The sequence below is a fragment of the Myiozetetes cayanensis genome, unplaced genomic scaffold, assembly GCF_022539395.1.
Source record: "Myiozetetes cayanensis isolate MyiCay16 unplaced genomic scaffold, myiCay2020 scf28, whole genome shotgun sequence".
In the NCBI taxonomy this organism is placed as follows: Eukaryota; Metazoa; Chordata; class Aves; order Passeriformes; family Tyrannidae; genus Myiozetetes; species Myiozetetes cayanensis.
In genome coordinates, this window is record NW_026087499.1 from 2,355,795 (window position 1) to 2,377,727 (window position 21,933).

Consider the following 21,933-nt stretch of genomic DNA (forward strand, 5'->3'; position numbering starts at 1 on the left):
GCTGGGCCCAACTGCCTGCAGCCCTCACCAGGAGAGGGGTCCCCTTGGGTACCACCTGCCCAGGGGTTCAGGGGGCCCTCAGAGGTCCCTTCTCTGTTGTTCCCTGGGTGACACTGGGCTAAACAATTCAGATTCATGTTGCTCTTGGGTATTTAGGCTGTTCTGGTGGTCGTTGTTTGCTGCTGAGCTCCAGGGGAATGGCCCTGGCACCACCAGCCTGCCAGGCTGGGAGAGTTGGGATTGTTCATCCTGGGGTGACCTGACTGTGGCCTTCCAGTGCCTGAAGGGAGCTGACAGGAGAGAGAGGCTATTTCCAAGGGCCTGGAGTGCCAGGATAAGGGGGAATGGCTTCAAACTGACAGAGAGGAGGTTTAGGATCGTAGATTGGATGTTAGGAAGAAATTCTTGGCTGTGAGGGTGGTGAGGGGCTGGGATGGAATTCCCAGAGAAGCTGTGGCTGCTCCATCCCTGGAAGTGTCCAAGGCCAGGTTGGATGGGGCTTGGAGCAACCTGGGCTAGTGGAAGGTGTCCCTGCCCGTGGCAGGGGGTGGCACTGGATGATCTTCAAGGTCCCTTTTAACCCAAACACTCCACGATTCCATGAACAAAACAACCTGGCTGCACCAAATCCACCCAAGGACTCAACCTGCTTTAATTCCCAGTGGTACATCCACCTGCAACCCCCTGGAGAGAATCAGGGTGCACCTTGCCCTCCACCTGCTCCTCTCCCCTGGGAGTCCCTGGTGCTGCTCAGCCCTGCTGGTGACGCGGATAAAACCATTTCCCCGCCCCTCCAAAAGCAGGAAGAGCGAGGCCACAAAAAGCCCAGCACCTGCTGCAGTGCCAGGGGAAGGAGCCCTCAGGCAGGCCAGCCCTGACACGGGGTGGTTTTTGGGTTTGTCTGCTCCAGACACGACCCCCTGGATGAGGGAATTCGGGCCCCTGGGCTCTCCGGCTCTCCTGCTGCCGGTGCTGTGCCTGGGGCTCTGGGCACAGCGGAGCCTGGCACTGCAGTGCCAGGATGGGGAGAGGAAAATCATCAGCAAAGATGCAGAGAAATGCTGCCCCAAATGCAACTTGGAAGCAGGTAAGGGAATGGGGCGGGAGTGTCCTCTTTGTCAGGGGTGGTTTGTTTGAGTCTTGAGCAACTGGATGTGCAGAACAAACTGAGAAGAGTTTCCTCTGAGCCCTAAATGAAGGATGTGCCTTAGATCATCACCAGGGCAGCTCTGGTGACCAGTGACAGGACTCAGGGAGCAGCTGGAGCTGTGTCAGGGCAGGGTCAGGTTGGATCTCAGGCTGAGGTTCTTCCCCCAGAGGGTACCTGGGCACAGGACAGGCTCCCTGGGGTGGTGGCCACTCACCTGTGCTCATCCCACAGTGCACAGCCCAGCTGATCACTGGTTCTCACCTGTGTTCTTGCCTGACCTCAGGGTGGTGGTGAGGTGGTGGTGCATGTAGAGGGCAGGGTTAGGTGGGATATTGGGAAGGAATCCTTCCCTGGGAGGGTGGGGAGGTCCTGGCAGGGGTTGTGCTGTGGCTGCCCCATCCCTGGGAGTATCCAAGGCCAGGCTGGAGCAACCTGGGCTGGTGGAAAGTGGTGGAACAAGATGATCTTCACAGTCCCTCTCAACCCAACCCATCGTGTGTGCCCCTGATTGTGACTCCCCTGGCATTTTAAGTCGAATTAAGGCAGCAGCAGAGGGTTCTCCTGGCCCCTCCCACGGTCCCAGGGACAATCCTTCTGCTCTTCAGTGCTGTCCCTCAGGGGCAGCCAGAGACTGAACAGGGGATGACTGTCAGAAAGAATCACCCCCAGGCTGTTTCCACTCCCTCCACACTCAGTGGAGTTCTGAAGGTCAGTGAGGGGAGGGCAGCAGGCACAGGAAGGTGTGGGCAGCCCCCTGGTGATCCTGTACGTTCCATCCCCAATCTCAGGAGATAATCTTCACCGCTCTCTGTGGGTTTCTAATCCCACCTCTGAACCAAGGCAGCATTTCCATGCAGATTTTTTTTTTTCCCTTTAACATCACACAGCTTCAGGATTCATGACAAAACCGATGACAAAACTCATTTTCCCCACGCTGTCAGCCCTGGGGTGATGGGAACCTGTGGGCTCTGTGGGAAGGCAAGTCCAAGCTCACTCTTCTCTTTTTTTTTTTTTGGCAGGAGGCAACAACCCGTGCCAAGACATTGAGGACCACGACTGCAGGTGTCCCCAGGGCCACAGATGTGGGGATGACAACTGCCAGTACTGCAGGAAGGTGCCAGAGTGCGCTGAGGGAGAGGAGCTCACCAGGAGTGGTAACTGCACCAAGGCAGAGCTCCCTGCAAGGGTCTGCCTGAGCCTGGGAATGGCACTGCCCTTTCCCACTTCCCTGGGTAGAATATGTGTAAAAGATGCCTTGTTAGGCTTTTGACAGGATTAATATAATATAATACAAAAATATAATATCTAATATCTATTTTTATAGAGATAATATTCCTAAATATGCTTATTGAGCTCCCCTGGTTTGGGGAGGCTCAGGCAGAAGTGGCATTTCTGCTGTGGCCTCTGTGCCAAACCCCCTTCCTTCCCTGTTCTGTAACCAGCCCTTCCCATCCTAAATGTCAGACTCTCACTCGTGTGCTCAGACTTCCAGGGCTGCTTTCCAGCCTGGAACAGCCCAGAGGAGCCTGTTTTAGTCTGTGGGGGCTCTAAACTGCCCTCCCTGAGCTGTCCCATCAGGATCTCTGCACCTCTGCTCTCCAAAAAGGGGCCAGAGCTGCTGAGGAGCCTCTCCAGGGGCTGGTTCGTGACACAGAGGGAATTCCTCAGGCTCTAATCCAGGTTTTTTCCACCTCTCCATCCAGGCTGTGAGCACTAACCCTTCACATTCTCTTTTCTTGCAGGAGAAACAGATTTCATATTCAAATGCAAACCCTGTGGGACGGGAACTTATTCTGATGTGAAGAATGGCTGGTGTAGGAACTGGACTGAGTATGGATTTATTGACATGTCCCTGCTTTGAAAATAGGCTTTAATAATAATAATAATAAACAATAAACTGTTAATATTTTAAATAAACCCAAAATATTTACTACTCAATAATTTATATTATTATATATAGTTTTATATACTTGGTGTTTTGTATAATTTAATATTATATATAATTTTAATATGTGTAACTTAATGTTTTCTAGAAAGAGGTTAATTCTGTATATAATTTAATATTTAGTAATTGGAAAGTAAAACTGAATCAAGGACAAGATCACCAATGAGATTAACTGATGAGCTTTTTAAGTTAAACACGATATGTCTCTTCAGGTTTTATAGTCAGCCTCAAATCAGAATTTCAGACAAACTACTGTGTTTTCCACTTGCTCCCAAGTCCAGCTCAAACTGAGGGAAAGATTTTTCCAATCAGGGACATCCCTGGAAAGAAAGAGTAAAGAAAATGGGCCCCTAAAGCAGCTGTGAGGTGGCTTTTCTTGGGGAACAGCAACAACTTCACCTGCCCTGCTGTAAAAGGGGATTAAAGGAAACGAGTAAAGGGGATGAAAGGAAAGGGAAGGGAAGAGAGGAACAAAGGGAAAACAGGGATGTTCTCAAAGTGCCTCTGGTCCTTCCTGCAGCTGTGAGAGATCCGGGTTTGTGACGCTCAGCCGAGGCAACAGCACCCACAACTCCAGGTGTGGCTTCCTTCCTTCTCCCCGAGATGTGGAGCAAGGTACCTTCTCCCCCCGAATTTCTTCCTCTGAGAATTCCTCTGGAACTTTTCCCTGCCTTTCTCCAGCGGGATTTGCTGCCTCTTTATCCCCCCCAGGCCTTGGGGGGAATGGGAATTTGGGGAATTCCACCTGTGTTCCCTGGAATCTTAACACGGGTTGGAATTGTTGACCTGGGCAAAGATCCAAAGTTCTGCCGGTGACCCAGGTAGAGAAAAGCCTGGTGGTTCTTGGATAGAGCACATTTATTTGGCAGATTATGAGTTTTCCACTGAAATGTTGGGTTTTCTTAGGAAGACCACAGCTTGGTTCCCTTGGCTGAGCCCACGGCACCCAGAACTGGAATTCCAGGTCTTACTTACCATGGCTCAAACTGCAGGGTTTGGGGGTCCTGAGCACCTCACAGACACCCAGCTCCTCTGCTCCCGCCCTTTCCCAGCCCCTTGTCCCTGCAGGGAATTGGTGCCTCTCGGATCCGGGCTCATTATCCAAAAATATTCCCAGCTCTGCTGAGACAAACTGCAAACACGCTGCTGCTTTCAGCTCCTGTGAGGAAAAAGCAGGGGGGAAAATCTGGCTTGGTGAGGTGCTGGGTAGGACACAGTGAACCCCCATCCTTCCAAAAAAACCAAACAGAGGAGGCAGAACAAGTGGGAGAGACCTTGGATAAGGAGGAGATGAGACAGGAGGGGTTTGCATGAAGAGCTCTCACAGTGACCCCTGGGGGTCCCTTCCAACCCAGCTCATTCTTCTATTTCTATTTCTATTTCTATTTCTATTTCTATTTCTATTTCTATTTCTATTTCTATTTCTATTTCTATTTCTATTTCTATTTCTATTTCTATTTCTATTTCTATTTCTATTTTCTCTTTCTAATTTCTCTTTCTAATTTCTATTTCTACTTCTAATTTCTATTTCCATTTCTTTATTTCCTTTTCCTTTTCCCTTTTCCTTTTTTTTTTCTTCCTTTTCTTTTTTCAGTCCCTTTCCTGATTTCTTTCCCTTTCCCCCTTTCATTTCTCCTTCCTCCCTTTCTTTATTATTCCATCACACGCTTGACTTGGAACTCGCGCTCTTTCCTTGGGAAATTATTCCTCCCCCCGCCCCAAACTAAATCAATCCCTAAATTTCCTTGAAATACCTTTCCTTTAACAACACTCTGGCCACGTAACCCCTTAATTCTGATGCAATCTCTTTAATTGCAGCTGCCCTCCCCCCCAGCTCCCTGTCCACCACCATCCTGGCCATCCTGACGGCCGTGGCCGTGTTCGTGCTCATCCTGCTCACCTTCCTCCTGCACTTCTGCATCTGGACACTGAAGGGCAAATATTTCGTAGCTGATGGTAAGTGGGCTCTTCAGGAGGCTGAGTGGGATATAAATGGAGCTGGATAAATGGGATTAACATGGATTTACCCAGGGCATCGCTGAGTTTCACTCAGAACGGTTGGGGTGGGAAAAGGGATTGTCCGGTCCGACCCCACTGACAGAGGGCAGGGTGAGATGGGATATTGGGAAAAAAAAAAAATCCTTTCCCTGGGAGGGTGGTGAGGCCCTGGAATGGATTGCCCAGAGGATTCCCCACCTCTGGAAGCATCCCAGGCCAGCTTGGAGCAACCTGTGCCCATGGAAGGTGCGGAGCGGCTCCAACGCCCCTTCCACCCCAAACCACCCCACAAATCTGCCACCTGTGTCCTTCCCCTTGTGTTGGGGACCCCCCTGGAGGCGTGTGGAGACTCCTGTGTGTGCAGTTTGCTGTCCTTGCTCTCACTGCAGACGTGGACCATCACTCCCCTAGGCCGCCGGTGGCTCCGCAGCTCCTGCCCCAGGGGGACGAGAGCCACAGCATCCAATTCCCCGAGGAGGAGCACGGGGACAAAGCAGCTCAGGAGAAGCTCTCCATGCTGTCCCTCAAAGTCTCCAACGACATCAGCTAAACCGCAGGGAGCCGTGGCCACGGGGAGCTGAGCTCGCCAGAAGGAAAGGAAGGAGGAATGGGATGGGGGGTGGGGTGGGGTGGGGGAAGCATCGGGAGACCCAAAAACCTGCTCATTGATGCTGCCATTCGTTCCTGAGGGCGCTCTCCCAGCTTTCCCAGCCTCTCCCTTTTCCACAGCGAGTCCTGATGCCCATATTAAGGGATTGAGGCACAGGGATAAGGAATATTCCTATCCTTTTATACTGACAGTGCTTTTCCCTCCTGCCAAACTGCCCTCCTGACTGCCATCTCTGACCCCAACTGACCCCATCCTCTCCTGCCCTGCCATCCCAGCAGAAGGGGCTGCTCAGCCCCAGCCTCAGGGCATGGAAATTCCCTTGGGAAGCCACAGGATTTGCAGGGAAACCAGGGATAGCAGAAGGGAGCAATGCTTGTTCTCCTGCCCCCCCCTCCTCCCAGCAATCCCTGTGCCTGGAATATTTGGTTTACAAAAGGGACTCTTCCAAACATGAGGCCCAACATTGGGTTTAATGAGTTTATAGAGCAGGAAAAGACAATGGAAGTCAGAGAAAATCCCAACATTGATGGATTTTTTTTTTTCTCTGCCCCTGAAGAAAAAGAACCAGAGCTTTTTTTTTTTTTTCTTAATTTTAGATTAGTGCTCCTCCCATTTCCTCGAGCTGGAAATGAATTGTTCTGCCTGAATTTCATGGCAAAAACCGACTCTTTCGAGTTTCAAAAGTGACTTTTCACCATCAAAAAATAACTTTTCAGCCTTCCCCACGAGGGGTATATAAATTCTTCTCAGCACGGCCCCAGCATCAGCCACCTCCTTGTAGATCATGTAAACAGGACAGGCCTTCTTAATTAAATCCTGGCAGATAATGAAATTGCCGTTAATCACCCCAGAGGGGATTATTCCAAGGAGGAATGACAGGCTGGGGTCAGCAGGGCTCTGTGGGATTGCTGCAGGAGCTCCAGAGATGTGGTGGAACCACTTGGGGAACTGCAAGGGAAAATGAAGTGTAAAAGGTTATAAAAATGAGGTGTCGAAAGTTATTCCCTATAAAGTTCCTGCCCAGTCCCAGCTTTAATCTCCCACCTTCCCTGTGAGTGTTGATTTTGACTGACACGTGGACTGGGAGCAGGGATATTTCTCAACCCTAAAAGGATGTCCTGAGATAATAATTAACACTTCCAATGTATTTTTTTGCCTTCTGACAAATTTTCCTTATGCGAAAATCACTTTAAAAATGACTTTTTTTTCCCCCTCCACGTTTGCAGTGGGAAACGTGCAGACTCTGGAGGTGAACTGGGATGACTAAAATAGGATAACTTTGATTTTAAAAAGTTGAAAATTCTCTCTCTGCCCCGTGAGCAGCTCCCCTGGGGGGATTTATTATACTCAGAAATCGAAATACTGGGGAGCAAAGCCCCTCCTTGCCCTGTGTTGGCCCTGGGTGTTCTCAGCTCTATGAGGACTCTTCTTGTTTTTTTTTCATGTTTCCAGCAAGGTTTCTGATTGTGACCTTTTGTAAAGGTGAAATAAACCTGAAAATTCGACAAAATACCTGTGAGATGTAATCAATAATCTGGGAAGGGGGATTTATTCTTTAGGTGGTCCCGTCATTCCTCAGTTTTACTTTTCCAATCCATTCCCCTCAGGTACAGAACCCTGGTTATTCCAGCAACGTTCCCCCTCACCCCAAATCCTTTTGTCAATGAATTTTCAACCAAATCCTTTTTATTACTGAATTTTCAACCGAATTCTTCTGTCATTGAATTTGCACTAAATCCTTTTGTCATTGAATTTGTGACTGAATTCTTTTGTCACTGAATTTGCAACCAAATTCTTGTTTTTATTGAATTTTCAACCGAATTCTTTTGTCATTGAATTTGCACCCAAATCTTTCTGTCACAGAATTTTCGACCCAATTCTTTTGTCGCTGCATTTGACACCAAATCCTTCTTGTCTCTGAATTTTCAACCCAATCCTTTTGTCGATGAACCTGATGCTCTTCACTTGCTCTCCTTTCCCTTTCTGCCACCTGCTCTGTCATTTCCTGGCCGTTTCCTCCAGCAGATTTTCAGCTGCCCACCACAAAACGAGCAGGAAACTGTGGCTGACAAAGTGTTTCCTGCAGAGAAAAACCGGAGTTTTTGGCCCAAAGAAACCCTTCAATGGGAGCTCCCACAGCGTCATGGCTGAATTTTTAGCTCAGATCTCAGAGTTTGTGGGGAGTTTTTGTTTAAATTGCAGGTTGATCTGGGCTGGGGAGTTAAAAAAAAAAAAAGGGGCTTCTCCCCTCGGATTGTTGGCATTCAGTGAAATGTCTGAAAGTTTTTTGTGCTCTTGAATCTCTTTTTGGAAGAGAAAATGAGATATCCCTGAAAAATACCCCAAAGTTTTTAGGGGTGAAGGAGAATTTAGAAATGGGGAGGATTTAGAAATACAACGTTCCATTAAATTTTATTGCTGTGAGTAAAGAGATAAATATGATCTGCAGAATCACTAAGGTTGGAAAAGCCCTCCAGGATCATCGAGTCCAACCATTGACCCAGCACGGAGCTCACCACCAGAGTGCCACATCCACGGGTTTTTGGAAGCCCTCCAGGGCTGGGGACTCCCCCTGGGCAGCCCCTTCCAATGTTTAACAACCCTGTCCAGGAGGAAATTCCTCCTGATGTCCAACCTGACCCTCTTCCTTCCTCCCTGGGTGAGAAGGTCCCCCCTGAGCCTCCTTTTCTCCAGCTCCTTCAGCTTCTCCTGCTGCTCCAGCTCCTTCCCCATCTCCCTTCCCTTCCCTGGACACGCTCCAGCCCCTCCATGCCAAACACAACAATATTTTTTCCTTCTTTTTCCCCCCCCTCGGAGATCCGGGAGAGGAAAACCTGCTTTGCAGATGCCAACAGAGGGCAGCGAAGTTCCACACATTTTTCTTGGCAAGCTCCTTCTCCTCCTCCCTGAGTGTTCCTTTTTCCTCTTCAAAGCTCGCCGAGGTTTTGTGCAGGAAATGCAGGACTGAGCCAGGGCTTTGTTCTGCTGCTGAGGAGCAAAAAACACCCCAAAACCATTTTAGTTTGTTTAATTGTGTGAGTCTTTGCTGGAGCTCACAGGGCGGGGGGGACTGAACATCCCACTGGGGTCACAGGGAGGGAGAGGGAATCCATCCTTGCTTCCCAGGAATGGGAATGTGGGAATATGGACATCCCAGCTCCCAGCTGGACTCTGTGACCGCTGAGTGTCCAGAAACCCTCCCCATTCCTGGGGATAACACCTGCCAAAAAGCAGATTTGGGGCCTCTCTCCGTGTGGAAAACACGGGGGGCGGAATGGCCGAGGCCTTTAAGGAGCAGAGGAGGAGCTGCCACAACGGGGGTTGACACTGGATCTTCTATTCCACTTAAAGTTTACCCAGGCAGGGCTTTGGCACGCCAAGGTTGCAAAAGACAATTAATTCCCAGTGAAACCTGAGAGGCACCAGTTCCTGTGCCGGTGCCATCGACTCTCCCCCGGTGCCCTCCCGGACAAAGGGGCCCATTGTTGGGTGCCCTGCCCGCTCCTGCTGCCTTCATTCCACTCTTTCATGGGCTTGGCTGTTCCCACTGCCCTTTTTTTTTGGGATGTGTTGGAGCTCCTTGCTCCTTTGGGAGCAGCAGAACCCGCCGGGTGGTTTCGGGTGCTTTGGGAGGGCTGGGCTGCCCTGCAAGAGCCTCGATCGCTGCTTTTAAACCTTCCCCTTTTTTTGGGGCTCCCCTTGCCCGGGTTTGATTCACCCTTTGCAGGTTTGAGGTGTAATTTGTGCAGCTTTTAAAGCCTCTGTTGGGAGGAGCTGCTGCTAAACGGTCAGCCTGGAGATGCTGCTTCTGACATCTGTGTGGATGATTATTGATGATTCAGGATGGTGAGGGATGGATATCCTAGGATGGATATTTAACCAGTGTAAATCAGTGTATTCTCTGTGGTGTTAGAGGCATCACACACTGATTTAAAGCCAGGGATCATCTGGGATGTGGATCAGGGCTGGAGCCCCTCTGCTCTGGAGCCAGGCTGGGACAGCTGGGGAGGTTCACCTGGAGAAGAGAAGGCTCCAGGGACACCTTAGAGCCCCTTCCAGTGCCTAAAGGGGCTCCAGGAGAGCTGGAGAGGGACTGGGGACAAGGGATGGAGGGACAGGACACAGGGAATGACTTCCCACTGCCAGAGGGCAGGTTTGGGTTAGATACCAGGCAACACTTCTCCACTGGGAGAGTTTTGCTGAGTTACAGCAGGTGATGCTGTTTCACTCTGTTTGGGGTGGAAATGCCTGAAAAGAGAGGCCATGGAGTTGGCTGAAAAGTTTCTGGTCCTCTGAGAAACTCAGCCAGGTTTTCTTCTGAGCTTTCTCTAAACCAAAACCCATTTTAACAATTTTCTTTGTATTTGGCTTTTAAGTGCAGCGTTCCCCAAAATCAACCCAAGGGAGTTGTGCCCTCTGTCCTCACCACATTCACCCCAGTGAGTCATGGAGAGAGAACTGATGCATCACTGGGCTCAGGGCTGATGGAATGAAGTCTGAGGGATTCAGATAATTCCTCCCCTTCCCTTGTCCAGCGAGGCAGGAGGAGGGCAGGAAATCAAAGCAGTCGAGTCTCATCTCCCCTCCGGGACAAGAGAAGATCTAAAGCCCTGCCATGATTTTCATGGGGCAGAATCAGACAGAAAGTGGACCATGAGACCGAGTGAGGCAGGAAAGGGACCACTGAAAGTGGGGTCAGAGCTCCCTAACATGGACTTTATTTGTTAATGCAGGACCAGAGCCTGGGCCCAGGATTGCGTTTTAATCACCAGCACTGTCACCCCCACTCTGTCCCTCAGCTGTTTGCCTGTTTTGTCAGAATTAAACTCTGTGTCTTCCCTCCTGTGGGAGGCACCTGCAGATAAAGGGTTGCCACGGGGCCACCAATCCCTCCCTGGGTGTGTTTCCTTGGGTTTTCTCCATCTCCCTAATTAGGCACACACCAGTAAACACAGTGAAACTCAGGCTTTGGGGAGCCTCTGGTGTTTCTGAACCCCTCATTAACGTGGCTGTTGGAGTTTCCACCCTCCAAACGGTCTCATCTTCCCCCATGCAGCGAGCTCTGCCTGTGCTGGGGGTGGGGAACAGAGCACAGGGAAAATTGGGGTTGTGATGGGGGAAACTGGGAACCAGCTTGCAGGGCAGACATCCCACCCCCCCTGGCTCGATCCAGGCATCTGGAATTGGGAAGAAGCCAGGATTAGGAGGGGGAAGGAGCTCTTCATGTCCTGCCTGTCACCATCAGAACATGCCTGACCCAGGTGGACACTGCACACACCATCATCCAAGGGCTCTGGCCAAGCACTGGGAGGTGGGATCTGTCTGGACTGGTGGCTGCAGGCAGGGAGATGTCTCCCAGGTCATGGCCATAGGATTTTTTTGGACTCAATCCCATTCCAGGGTCTGTCTGCCTCGTGCTCTCCTAAAGGAGGGCACACCTGGCAGAGAGGGATGTTCCCCAGAGGAAACCAAGGGGAGGGTTTCTCTCTTCCACTGGATTTTGTCAATAAATGGGGGCTTTTCAAGCAAAGGCAGGTCCCTTTTCTTTGTGGGGCAGCTGGGCTGGGCTTGGCTCCATGGCTGGGACACTTGAGAGGCTGCTCCTGCTCAGTGCTGCTGTCTCTGCTGCCACTTGTGTTTTGGAAACACAGTAGGAAAAAGGCTGGTTCCATGGGGAAATATCCATGAAAGGGTGGGAAGGGAATGAGAACAAATCCACCTTGCAGAAGTCTGACCTATCACCCCCTCCCTCCCCCCAGTGAATTTTGTTTCCCTCCTCCCAGCAGGAACTGGGATCATTTCTGCCCTGCTAATGAACACCTGCCCTTTGTTTATCATCACTTGGTGCCAGGGGATCCTGAATTCCCGGGTGGAAAGCTCTCCCACTGAGCAAACAAACTATTCCAGGGAAACAAGAGGCACCCTGATAATCCCAGCCACTGCAGGAAGCAACATAACCTGCCCTGCCATGGGCACTGTAAAACTCCAACTGAACAGGATGGGCTGACACGCCCATTTTAGGATATTTTAGGAGCCAACTGTTCCTTCCTTCTGCTTCTTTTAATTCTCCTTCACCAGGGACAGTTCCAGCTGAGGAAAGGCCTTGCTGGAAGTAAATCTCAGGTAGAGGTGAGCAAGGAAAGCTCAAGTTTTGTGTGACAAGAGATGTCTGGGGGTATCAGCCAGAACAGTCTCATTGTCCTTCCAGAAGCCAAGAGGAGAAACAGGAATTCTGGCTCTTGAAAAAACACATCTGCATCCTATGATTGTTGTATTTGAGCACACCAGGGTCAGCCAATTCCATAAATTAAGGCTCCTTGGTGCTTGGTGCTGCAATCAGACAGCCCTGAGGAGCTTCTGGTCTGGGAATGATGGCAGGGAGAGGAGTTGCCAGGTCCAGCAGAGATCCCTGGCACAGAACCTGCTTTGCTGCCCGACCATGAGCCCACATCCATTTCCTTCCAATCCCTGCAGTGATTTTTCAGGCATTTCTTTTTATCCTCTCCAAAGTCTTTCTTGCTCCCACCTCTGCCAAGCACACCCTCCCTTTCCTTTGGACTGGGAGTTTTCCTGACCCATCAGATGGACCATCAGATCTGCCACGGGTCAACCTGGGCAACAAAATCCCCCCTCTGGTGCTGTGAGGGGGTGACCCAGACCTTGACCTTCCCTTCCAGGAGCAGAACACGCCAGGGGGAGCAGGATTTCCACCACCAACCACAGCCCCTGGCCATTCAAAGCTCCCAGCCTGCTCCTCCCACGCCTCTAAGCTCTTTGTCCCTTTTCCAAGACCTTTTTTTTAAGGTGAGTGGCAGCAGAGGGAGCTCTTTGGAGAGGCTGGAAGTGCCACAGCAGCTCCTTCCAAGAGGAGTAGGAACTGTGTGTGACCTGGGGAGCGGGAGGTAATTAAAGATTTACTAATATTTACCGGGGAATACACAAAGTTGGTGTCAGAACACAAAGAGCCCTTCATACAGCACCACTGCTTTTTATTACCAGAGTGATGTAACCTGGGAATTGTTTGCCTTTATCATCAAAGCTGGATGTCTGCACAGCTCACAGGGATATGCTGGCAGAGCAATCAATGCCAACAGCACTTTTCAAAGGAATCAGGAGCCTCCTTCTTCAGAGCACAGGCCATTCCTCACTACTGGGAATCAAGATGAGAGCTCAGGTAGGGTCCAACCACTTCTTCCCTGCAAACCCCACGTTTTGGTCCAAATCAGGACTGATTTTGCCAGTTGTTTGGCTCCAGGGAGCCTGCAGGGTCAGCAGCCCAGGAATTACCTGTTTGGGTGATTGCAGGCAGAGAATCTCCACCCTGCAGAGCTGCCCCCAGCCCTGGGAGAACAGCACGGGAAGGACGTGGAGCTGCTGGAGAGAGTCCAGAGGAGACACCAAGAGGATCAGAGGGATGGAGGAAAGGTTGGGAGAGTTGGGATTGTTCAGCCTAGAGAGGAGAAGCTTTGGGGGACCTGACTGTGGCCTTGCAGGACCTGAAGGAGCGACAGGAAAGATGATTACACAAACCAACCTTCTTACCTTTACATTTTTACCTTTAATAGAAACAGCAGCTGCCTGAAAAAAAAAACCACAAACCAGGGTCCCATTGTTTCCACCCCTTTTCACTGCACTCACAAAATTAATGGTCTAATAAGAACAAAAATGTGAGGGAGGAAAGGCCCCTGCAGAAACAGCGATTTGTCATCATCATCGAGTGGTTGATTTAGTCAAAAACTGGCACTGGATAGAACCTGGGTTTGAAGAAGAACCCAAAACCAGAGTTGTTTCTTTTCCAGCCTTCTCAGACTCCTGGGAACACCTCTAGGAAGGAGACCTGAAGTGGCTATTTGGTGTTTATAATTATTATTTATATTATTATTTATTTATAATATTTATTATTTAATATATCATACTAATTATTAAATTAATTATTAATTATAATGATTATTTATAATATTATACTTATACTATTATCTTTATAATTATTATATTTATTATTTATTATATTATTAAATTATTTTATTATATTTATCATTTATAATATTGTTTTTATTTAAATTATTTAATTATATGTATTATCTTATTTAATTAATTATTTTAATAATTTTATTCTATTTTTTATTATTATCTTGGAAACCTGGGCTCAAAAAAAAAAAAAACCAATTTTTTTTTTTCCCTGGAAAAGAAATGGGAAAGATCCTGTGCTACCAACATAGAGACTTCACCTGGGGTAGTTTTCATGTCAAAGAGTTTTTGGGGCTTGATTTGCTGCACAAGAAATATTTGAGTCATTTTTGGGGGCAATCAGGTCTGTCGTTTAAGGGTATAAAGTTGGAAAGCTTTGATGGGAAAGGCCCATTTATGTTCCATATTTCTGTGGGACTTTTGGGATCCATGTGAAATACAAGGGTAACAAACCTGTCCCTTGACTAAAATAGATCAAGAAATATATATATATATATATATATGTTTGTGTTTTTCCACTATAGAAAATGTAATAATAAGGTTATAATTTTTCTGAGCATTCTCTTGAAATCCGAGGTGTGTGAGACGGAAAAATAGGCAAAATTCAAATATCAGACCACGGAAAATTTATTTGAAAAAAAATAAACATATGTTTAAAAAAATAAGCATGTGTTTTAATAATAAATAAATATATGTTCTGCATCATTACTGATGCAGAAATTTGAGGCAGGAAGCTGAGCCTGGCCATTCCCCAGCCAGGAAATCCCAGGAACAAGTCGGGAGGCTCCCCCTGCAGCCTCGGGAAGGGGAGAGGGAAGATGCCCGGCTGCTCTTGGGAAGGAATTCCGGCTGAAAGCTGATATTCCGACAGTCTAAAGGCAGCTGTTTCAGCAGAGTTTGATGGGATAAGTGCTTTTTTCCAGGCTTTTTTTTTTTCCAGTTACTGGCACTGAACCTGTTGCTTCGCAGCGTCAGGTGGAGCCAAATTTCCCTGCCTGTTGTCAATCATGTCCTGCAGGACCCAGCCCTGCTGCTGGGAGACCTATTGTGATATTTTTTATTTAACCCCAGTGAACTTAACCCTTTATTTTGCCAGGGCCAGGCATTTGGGAGCTGTTTTGGGAACTCCCAGGACTTGGCTTTTCCTCTGCCACACTCAGTTATCATCTCCCAGTTCCAGCCCCTGCACTAAAGAGCCCCCTCACTTCACCCCAGCACTCAATGCCAACAAAAGGTCACTGGGATTTTGGCAACATCAGCCTGGAGTAGAATTGGACTGAAAAACCTTTGTGTATTTTTGAGCAGCCCATAAATCCCATTTTTAAGCAGCGTTCAGCATCCTGGTGGCATTTTAGGGACTGTTCCCATCAACTTCCTGCTCCTGGTCCCTCCCTGGGAAGGCACAGGTGGAAGAATTTCCCTTTGAAAACTTTAAACACAACATTGGTGGCTATTTTTCAGGATCTTCACCATCAAATCAGGTCTGAGATAAAAGGGAAGTGAAATGAAATATAAATAAATAGAACAATTTGCTTACAAAATGTGTGTTGCCTCGAAATAAATTCAACTCAGAGCCGGGTTATGTTCCAACTATTTTATTATATATAAACTAAAATGCCTAAAATTAATACTGTCAGCTCTAAGGCAGTGAAACAGCACATGAAATAGCTGTAAAATATAAAAAGGGATCTGTGCAGTGGCAGCTACTGAAGCTTTTCTTCCTAATTCTACAGAGAAAACCATCTTTGTGTCCATGTTTATCCTCACAGGTGGATTCCAGTGATAAAAACAGCGAGAGCAGAATATTCCTCCCAATAATTCCAGGAAGGTGTGAACTCAGCATCAGTGACTGGAGAAACTTCTTCATCCCTCTGCCTTCTTTGAGGGTGTTTTAGAAACATTTACCCTTGAAAATTGGCTGTACAGGGGGTTTTTAGTACCAACTCACCCAGGCACACGTTTTAATAAAAGGCATTTAGTTCTTGTTTTCACTTCTTTTAAAGATCACCAGCAAAGAGCTGCTGAAAGGTCACATTTGTTTTGTTTCAGGAAAACACCAGAACTGCAAAAAAAAAAACCCTCTTGAATATCCTGTTGGGCATCTCGTGAAGGCAGAAATAGAAATGGTGAAGGTCCAACAAGGGAAGATCCAGCAAGATTTGGGATGGACTGCTCAGCTATTCACATTTAGGATGGAATGCTCAGCTATTCAGATTTAGGATGGACTGCTCAGCTGATTCAGATTGAGGATGGACTGCTCAGATTGAGGATGGACTGCTCAGATTCAGATTTAGGCCGGACTGCTCAGATTTAGGATGCACTGCTCAGATTTAGGCCGGACTGCTCAGATTTAGGAGGAACTGCTCAACCGATTCAGATTTAGGACGTTTTCCTCAAAGCTGTGATGTTTGCACCCACCAAACTTCAGGCCAAGTGTGGTAACAGGGCCAAGAGCTCCTGAGATGCAGCCCAGGAGCCTCATTTCTCAGGGAAGCAAGAGCAGCAAACACATCTTGACCTCCCAGCACGCGCCGGGCGCTCCGGCTCATCCTCCCCTGGCTTTTCCCGCCTCTCTTCCTACTTCTCCAGGAATTATGGAATATATTTGGGTGTTCACAACACACACACACACAGACCCAGCACACTGGAGGCTTTCCATCCCAAATCCCAGCAGGAGGGCTCAGCCCATCCCATGATTCTTCAGCTGAAGGCGGTTTTGGGCTCGGTTGCCGTCGCGGTGAATTGAAGGTTTTGCCGCTGCGATTGACGGCATTACCAGACAGTATTAGACACCAACAGCCAGATCTAACTTTGCCTGGTAAGACAGCAATCAGCAGGCCAGGAGGGAAGCACCGCCAGCCAAGGACTTTCTCCGGATCCAGGGTTAAGGAAGGGCAGGGAAAGCAATAAGCAGTGAATATTTAACTCGGCCTCCTTGCTGATTACGAGGCAGTTCAGGGATGGAAACGCAGCTGTTTCCAGCTCACTGGGACGGGAATTTTAAAATATTGCAAAGGACTTACCTCCAGCTCCATCCTCTCCCTGGGACACGGTCCTGCTGCAGCTCCCACAACACCTGGGTGCTCCTTTGGGCTGCTCCCCAAAGGCTCTCCCTCCTCAATATTAAAACTCCCCTCCCTGAGGCACCTTTATTTTAGAGACCCAGCCCAGGCATGGGACAGCTCTTAAACCACCCCAAGCACCAGCACTGCCCCTTGGAAACCGGCTCTGCCGGGAAATGGGCCTGAAGAAGATAAAAATCAGGAGGAGAAAGGGGAGGGAAAGATCCTGAGGCAGGAGGGAGTTTTTCTGGGTTGCCCCCAGCTCTCATGACTAAACTCTGTGTGTCTGAGAGAGGTGGGATGGATGTTTTCCTAAGCACACATCATAAAGGGGAGGGTGGTGGTGGTGGTGGGGATTTCCCTGGTCTTCATTTTTTGTAGGGCCCCATTTCTGTGCCTGCCATGGATAATTTCCAGTTATCTCCATTTTCCTTTTCTTCCTTTCTTTCTTTTTTTTTTTTTTAATTACTATTTATTCTTTCTCTTAATTTACGATTTACTATTTATTTACTCAGCTCCACCAAGGTTAGGCCCCCCCATGCTTTGTTTAAAGAGATGGGGGGAAGGGAGGCGTGTGCTCCAATTCCTCTTATTTAAATGCTTGTTAAAAGCCAATTTGCAGAGTCACTCGAATTTCACATCATTTCCTCAATCCCTCCCGAACCAGTTACTCATTAACACAGTAACTAATCACCAAAGAACTCTCTTCTGCTTCTTCCCTCTCTCCTGTTTGCCTGAGAATTTACAACCTGCAAGGGCAAACAGAGAGCTGAGCCTGTTCCAGGGACTCAGGAGGTGGATTTAGAGCAGGCACAGTCACATCCTTCCAAGTTCTTCACCTTGTAATCAAAATTAAGTTTAAATTAGATGCCAATTATTTTTTTTCCCTGCTATTTCTGTATTACCTCCTGATTTTGGCAAGGAATTCTGCACCCACTTTACTGCAAAATATTGAATAAAACAGAGATTTATAGAGAAACACGGAGTGGTTTGGGTTTTTAATGGGCTTTCAGAGGTTGGACAGGAATTTCTTCATGGAAGGGGCTGCCCAGGGAGGTTTGGAGTGCCCAGCCCTGGAGGTGTCCAAGGAAGGGCTGGACGTGGCACTCAGAGCTCTGGGCTGGGGGACAAGGTGGGGATGGGGCACAGGGGGGAACTCTGTGATCCTGGAGCTCTTTTCCAACCTCAGCGATTCTGGGATTCCACGTGGGAGGTGGAATCTCAGCTTGTACCCGGCCTGACATGGATTCTCCTCTTCCACAGACAAATCAGGCTGTGAGTCCTCTGTCACCCCAAGCAACTTATTTAATTAAACCTCCAACGTCACTGGAGAGCAGAACTTATTTCCTGAAGGACTTCCAGCTTCTAATCCCAACTTGATCCATCCACGAGCTCACCTCCACGAGCTCCTGGCTCAGCTTGGAACAAATCCTGGGAGGCAGCAGCTCTGAACATCCCTCCACCTGGCTGGGCAGAGCAGGGTGAGCCCCCAGGAGCTGCTCCTTGCCTGGGTTTGAATTCCTGTGTTCCTTGAGTGGGTGATCAGAGCCATTCACCCACCTGCTCCCTCAGCAGAGAGCAGCTTGGGAGTTCAGGGGCCGTTCAGCCGTGGAGGGATAATTGAACTGTAAGTGGGAAGAGTGACCTTTACAACCAGGGGCTTGCCCTGGACCACCTCTGCCAGCCAGGCATGGCAATGCCACGGGGAAATCTCGGTGTCCCGTGCCCAGCTCGAGCCACAGCTTGGGGAGAAGGAAACAAAACCCCTGAAAACATGGATTTTGGTCTGCTCAACAACCTCAAGTTTCAGCAGCTTCTCCGCAATGATTTACCTTCACAGCCATCTGTGTGTCCAAAAAAACACCCTGTGACACCCTCAGCATCCTTACCCCGTTTGCAAACGCTCCGGCAGGGCCCAAATTGCGGCACAGAAATCTCCTCCCCGAGGCGTCTGTTGGTGTTTGGTTCGCCCTTTAAACATCGTTACCAGACAGTGTTAGAGTAGAGCCAACAAATCCAGCACTGTCTAGTAAGATGCCCACAGAGGACCACGGACCATCCAAGCAGCTGCAGGAATCAATCCACCTTCTTCAGGGAGGGGGCAGAGTTCCAGAAAAACTAAAAAAAAAAGACCAGTGGGAGCACAACCAGCTCACTGAACGGGAATGCTGAAGGAAGAGGAGGAAAAAAAAAGCTGATTTAACGCAGATTTAAAATAAAAAAAGTGAGGTTAGGCTCTGTTTCAGCAGGATGGAGAGGCAGCAAGGTTTCTTGGGGGGTTATTTCTGGGTTTCGTCACTCCCTCCTCGTTTTTGCTTCCCCAAAAATACCGATCGGAGCCTCCTCAACCAAGAAGACACCGCTGGAAATTGGTTTGGAGAGGAAACAGTGCTGGAAAAGGCACAGGAAAAGGTGGCAAGGGTGGCCTGGCATTAACACAGGGAGTTGTTTTTGCAGCAAGCACTTTCTTGTGTTGGCTTTGAGGTACACCTGGAGACAAATCGGGGTGTAAATTGAAGTGGCAGCAGGCTGAGGTGCACAGGGAGGCAATAATTAAGCAGAGTGAATGTTAATTAATGATAAAGGTGATAAGGCACATCTGCTCTGGGGGTTTTTTAGAGGAAGGGGAGGTTCAAAAGCAGCAGAGAAGGGGGGGAAAAAAAAATCAGAATTGTACAAAGAGCTCTGTGTTACCCCAGGGCTCTGCATCCCCAGGGTGATTTGGTTTGTCTCCCTCTCCTCATCCCTTATTATTATTATTATTATTTGTCTTATCTCTTGGATTAGGAAAAGCCTCTCACTGTGAGGGAGCTCCAAGAGCTCTGCTATGCAGGTGATGTTGCACTGCATGGAATATTTATTGCAGCCACAAGGTACTTGTGGGGCTGAGGGGGTCCAGTATTTCACTTTTTTTATATATATAAAAATATATATATTTAGGTTTATATATGTTTTATACAGGTCAAACCATACATATATAAAAATAAATATATATAATGTAGGGAGAAGTATTAAAATAATAAAATCTAAAATGAAAATAGCCACATATTTTTATATATAAAAACTAAAAATACATTTGTGTTGATACTTTGGGTTTACATATTGTTTTATACAGGTCAAACCAACCTGTATAAAACTGTGTATAACCCTCTATCTCTCTATATTAATATATATATATGTTAAAATATATTTTATATTTCAACTATTTTATATATTTTGTATATAATTTTATATTATTTTAATATTTTAGTATTTCCCTGTATTTTTATATATTTATATATATATTTTAATATATATTTCCCTGTATTTTTATATTTGGTTTTATTCTTGGGTTTACACATGGTCTTATAAAAATAGCTATATATAAATTACAAATATAATCTAGAAATAATTATATATCATTTTACAGATATGTACAAATTGGGAGAAACATTAAAATAATAACTTATTTTATATATATATATATATGTAGACACACAGAGACATATTTGGTTTTCTACAGGTCAAACCAACCTGTACAAAACCCCCTTTCCTCCAGGGCCAGGACTGGTTGTCACCTGCTGGTGCTCAACACCTGCCAGGTCCCCTGGAACACCTGCCCTGTGTGGCAGATAAAAAACACCCAATAAACAGCAACACCACCCTTTGCCTCCTCTTTGGAATTCCTCATTTACCGGGCCTTTAATATCTGATTAAAGGATCAATTCCTGTATTGTTTTAATTGTTGGGTAAAGAACAAAAAGCCTCCAGGACCCATTTAAAACAACAATTCTCACTTCCACTAAACCCCTTTAGGCTGAGCAGTTCTTTAATCCCTTTAGGCTGAGCAGTTCTTTCAAGGTGGTTTTAACTCCTAAAATTAGAGGGGGGGAAAAAAAAACCCTCATAAAATAAGAATCAAGCCCATCATATTTTAAAATACACAATATTGGTCCACTGAAGTAACGAAGGAATCAAAAGGAAAGGGAGCTCAGCCTCCTTCCCTCTTCCCCCACAAAAAAATAAGAGTTTCTCTCCCCCACAAACGGACGTGAAATTAAATCTGTATAAAACCAAAAACGTGGGTTTTTTAAAATAAATGACCCTGCTGTCAGCACACAGGACTGGAGAGGAGCAGCCTGGAGGATTTGCTGTGGGAAGGAAAGGGAGAGTGACAACAGCAGAGCTGGAAAAAAGGAGGCTCCACTTTCAGTTTTGGCTGCTCTGTTCCTTGAATGATCTTGGGCTGAGACGGGAAGAACATTTTGATTCCGAGAGAAAAACAGGGAATAAAATATTTGCTTTTACTCTCTGCAAAGCCCCCAGTGTTTAAAAGGAAATAAAACCCCACGTTTGGAGCAGAATCCCTGCAATTGTCTCGCTGCTACAACACTAAACATGTAAATGTTTCGTTGAATGTTTCTCAGGATGAAAAACGTGCCTTTTTTTTTTTTTCCTGTGGTTTTCTATTTCCAGGCTTGCTCTGACGTTATTTTATCAGTCCATAATTGCTGGGAGGTGAGATCTAGTTATTCTGCCACCCAAAGCACTTCATTTTAAATTTACCTGTGCTTGGGGAGACCTGTGAGCCGAGCAGGGATTTCTTTGGGGGGTGGGGGGGGTCAACTGAGCTCTGCTTTCCAAATTTGCAGTTGAATTTCCCACGTTGTGCACGAAACACCATCATCATCATTACCAGGCAGTATTAGAAAAGCAGAAAACATCCAATGCTGCCCAGTAAGATGGTAATGGAATCTCAAGAGTCGTGGTCTCCCACCAGCTACAAAACCCTGACTGTTTTGGAGGGGAAATAAAAGAGGGGTGGAGTGGAAATACCGCCTGTGGCTGTCCCTCCTTTGGGATTTCAGCATTTTTTTTTGGGGGGGGGGGAGTGGATTTCAGCACTTTTTGTGCTTTCAGATGCTGGTCATGTAGGACAGGCAGAAGCAACAGTGTCCTGAAAAGTCATCCCAGAAATATCTGCACGTATAGACAGTCCTGCCTGTCCCCCACCACCTCCCCACACACCTTCAGATTCATCACTTACCAATAAATGCAATTTACAGTTACACCTCCCGGCACCCCCGACCATTTAAACCTTATCTAGGTTTTAAGAAGGCAGTTTGCTGATTCCTTCAGTCATCATTTAATCAGATTTATGTCTGGGGAGCCCCCAGGATCTCTGCAGAGCACGAAGAAATCGCGAGCCTTTCAACGCTAA

At 47.4% G+C, this 21,933-nt stretch overlaps 1 protein-coding gene across 1 annotated transcript; it reads left to right on the top strand.

Moving 5' to 3' along the window:
* The first annotated feature begins 884 nt into the window (after nucleotides 1-884).
* Nucleotides 885-5,691, top strand: TNFRSF18 (TNF receptor superfamily member 18). The gene is made up of 6 exons (XM_050322238.1): nucleotides 885-1,087; nucleotides 2,170-2,304; nucleotides 2,893-2,980; nucleotides 3,616-3,710; nucleotides 4,914-5,051; nucleotides 5,483-5,691. The coding sequence occupies exons 1-6, from the start codon at nucleotides 925-927 to the stop codon at nucleotides 5,641-5,643; spliced, it is 780 nt and encodes a 259-aa protein (XP_050178195.1). The 5' UTR covers nucleotides 885-924; the 3' UTR covers nucleotides 5,644-5,691.
* Nucleotides 5,692-21,933: the final 16,242 nt, after the last annotated feature.

Coding starts and splice junctions, on each gene's coding strand:
- TNFRSF18 (XM_050322238.1), top strand. CDS start 925: ATGAGGGAATTCGGGCCCCTGGGCTCTCCGGCTCTCCTGCTGCCGGTG. Junction 1,088..2,169: donor CAAATGCAACTTGGAAGCAG/GTAAGGGAATGG, acceptor TTTTTTTGGCAG/GAGGCAACAACCCGTGCCAA. Junction 2,305..2,892: donor AGAGGAGCTCACCAGGAGTG/GTAACTGCACCA, acceptor CTTTTCTTGCAG/GAGAAACAGATTTCATATTC.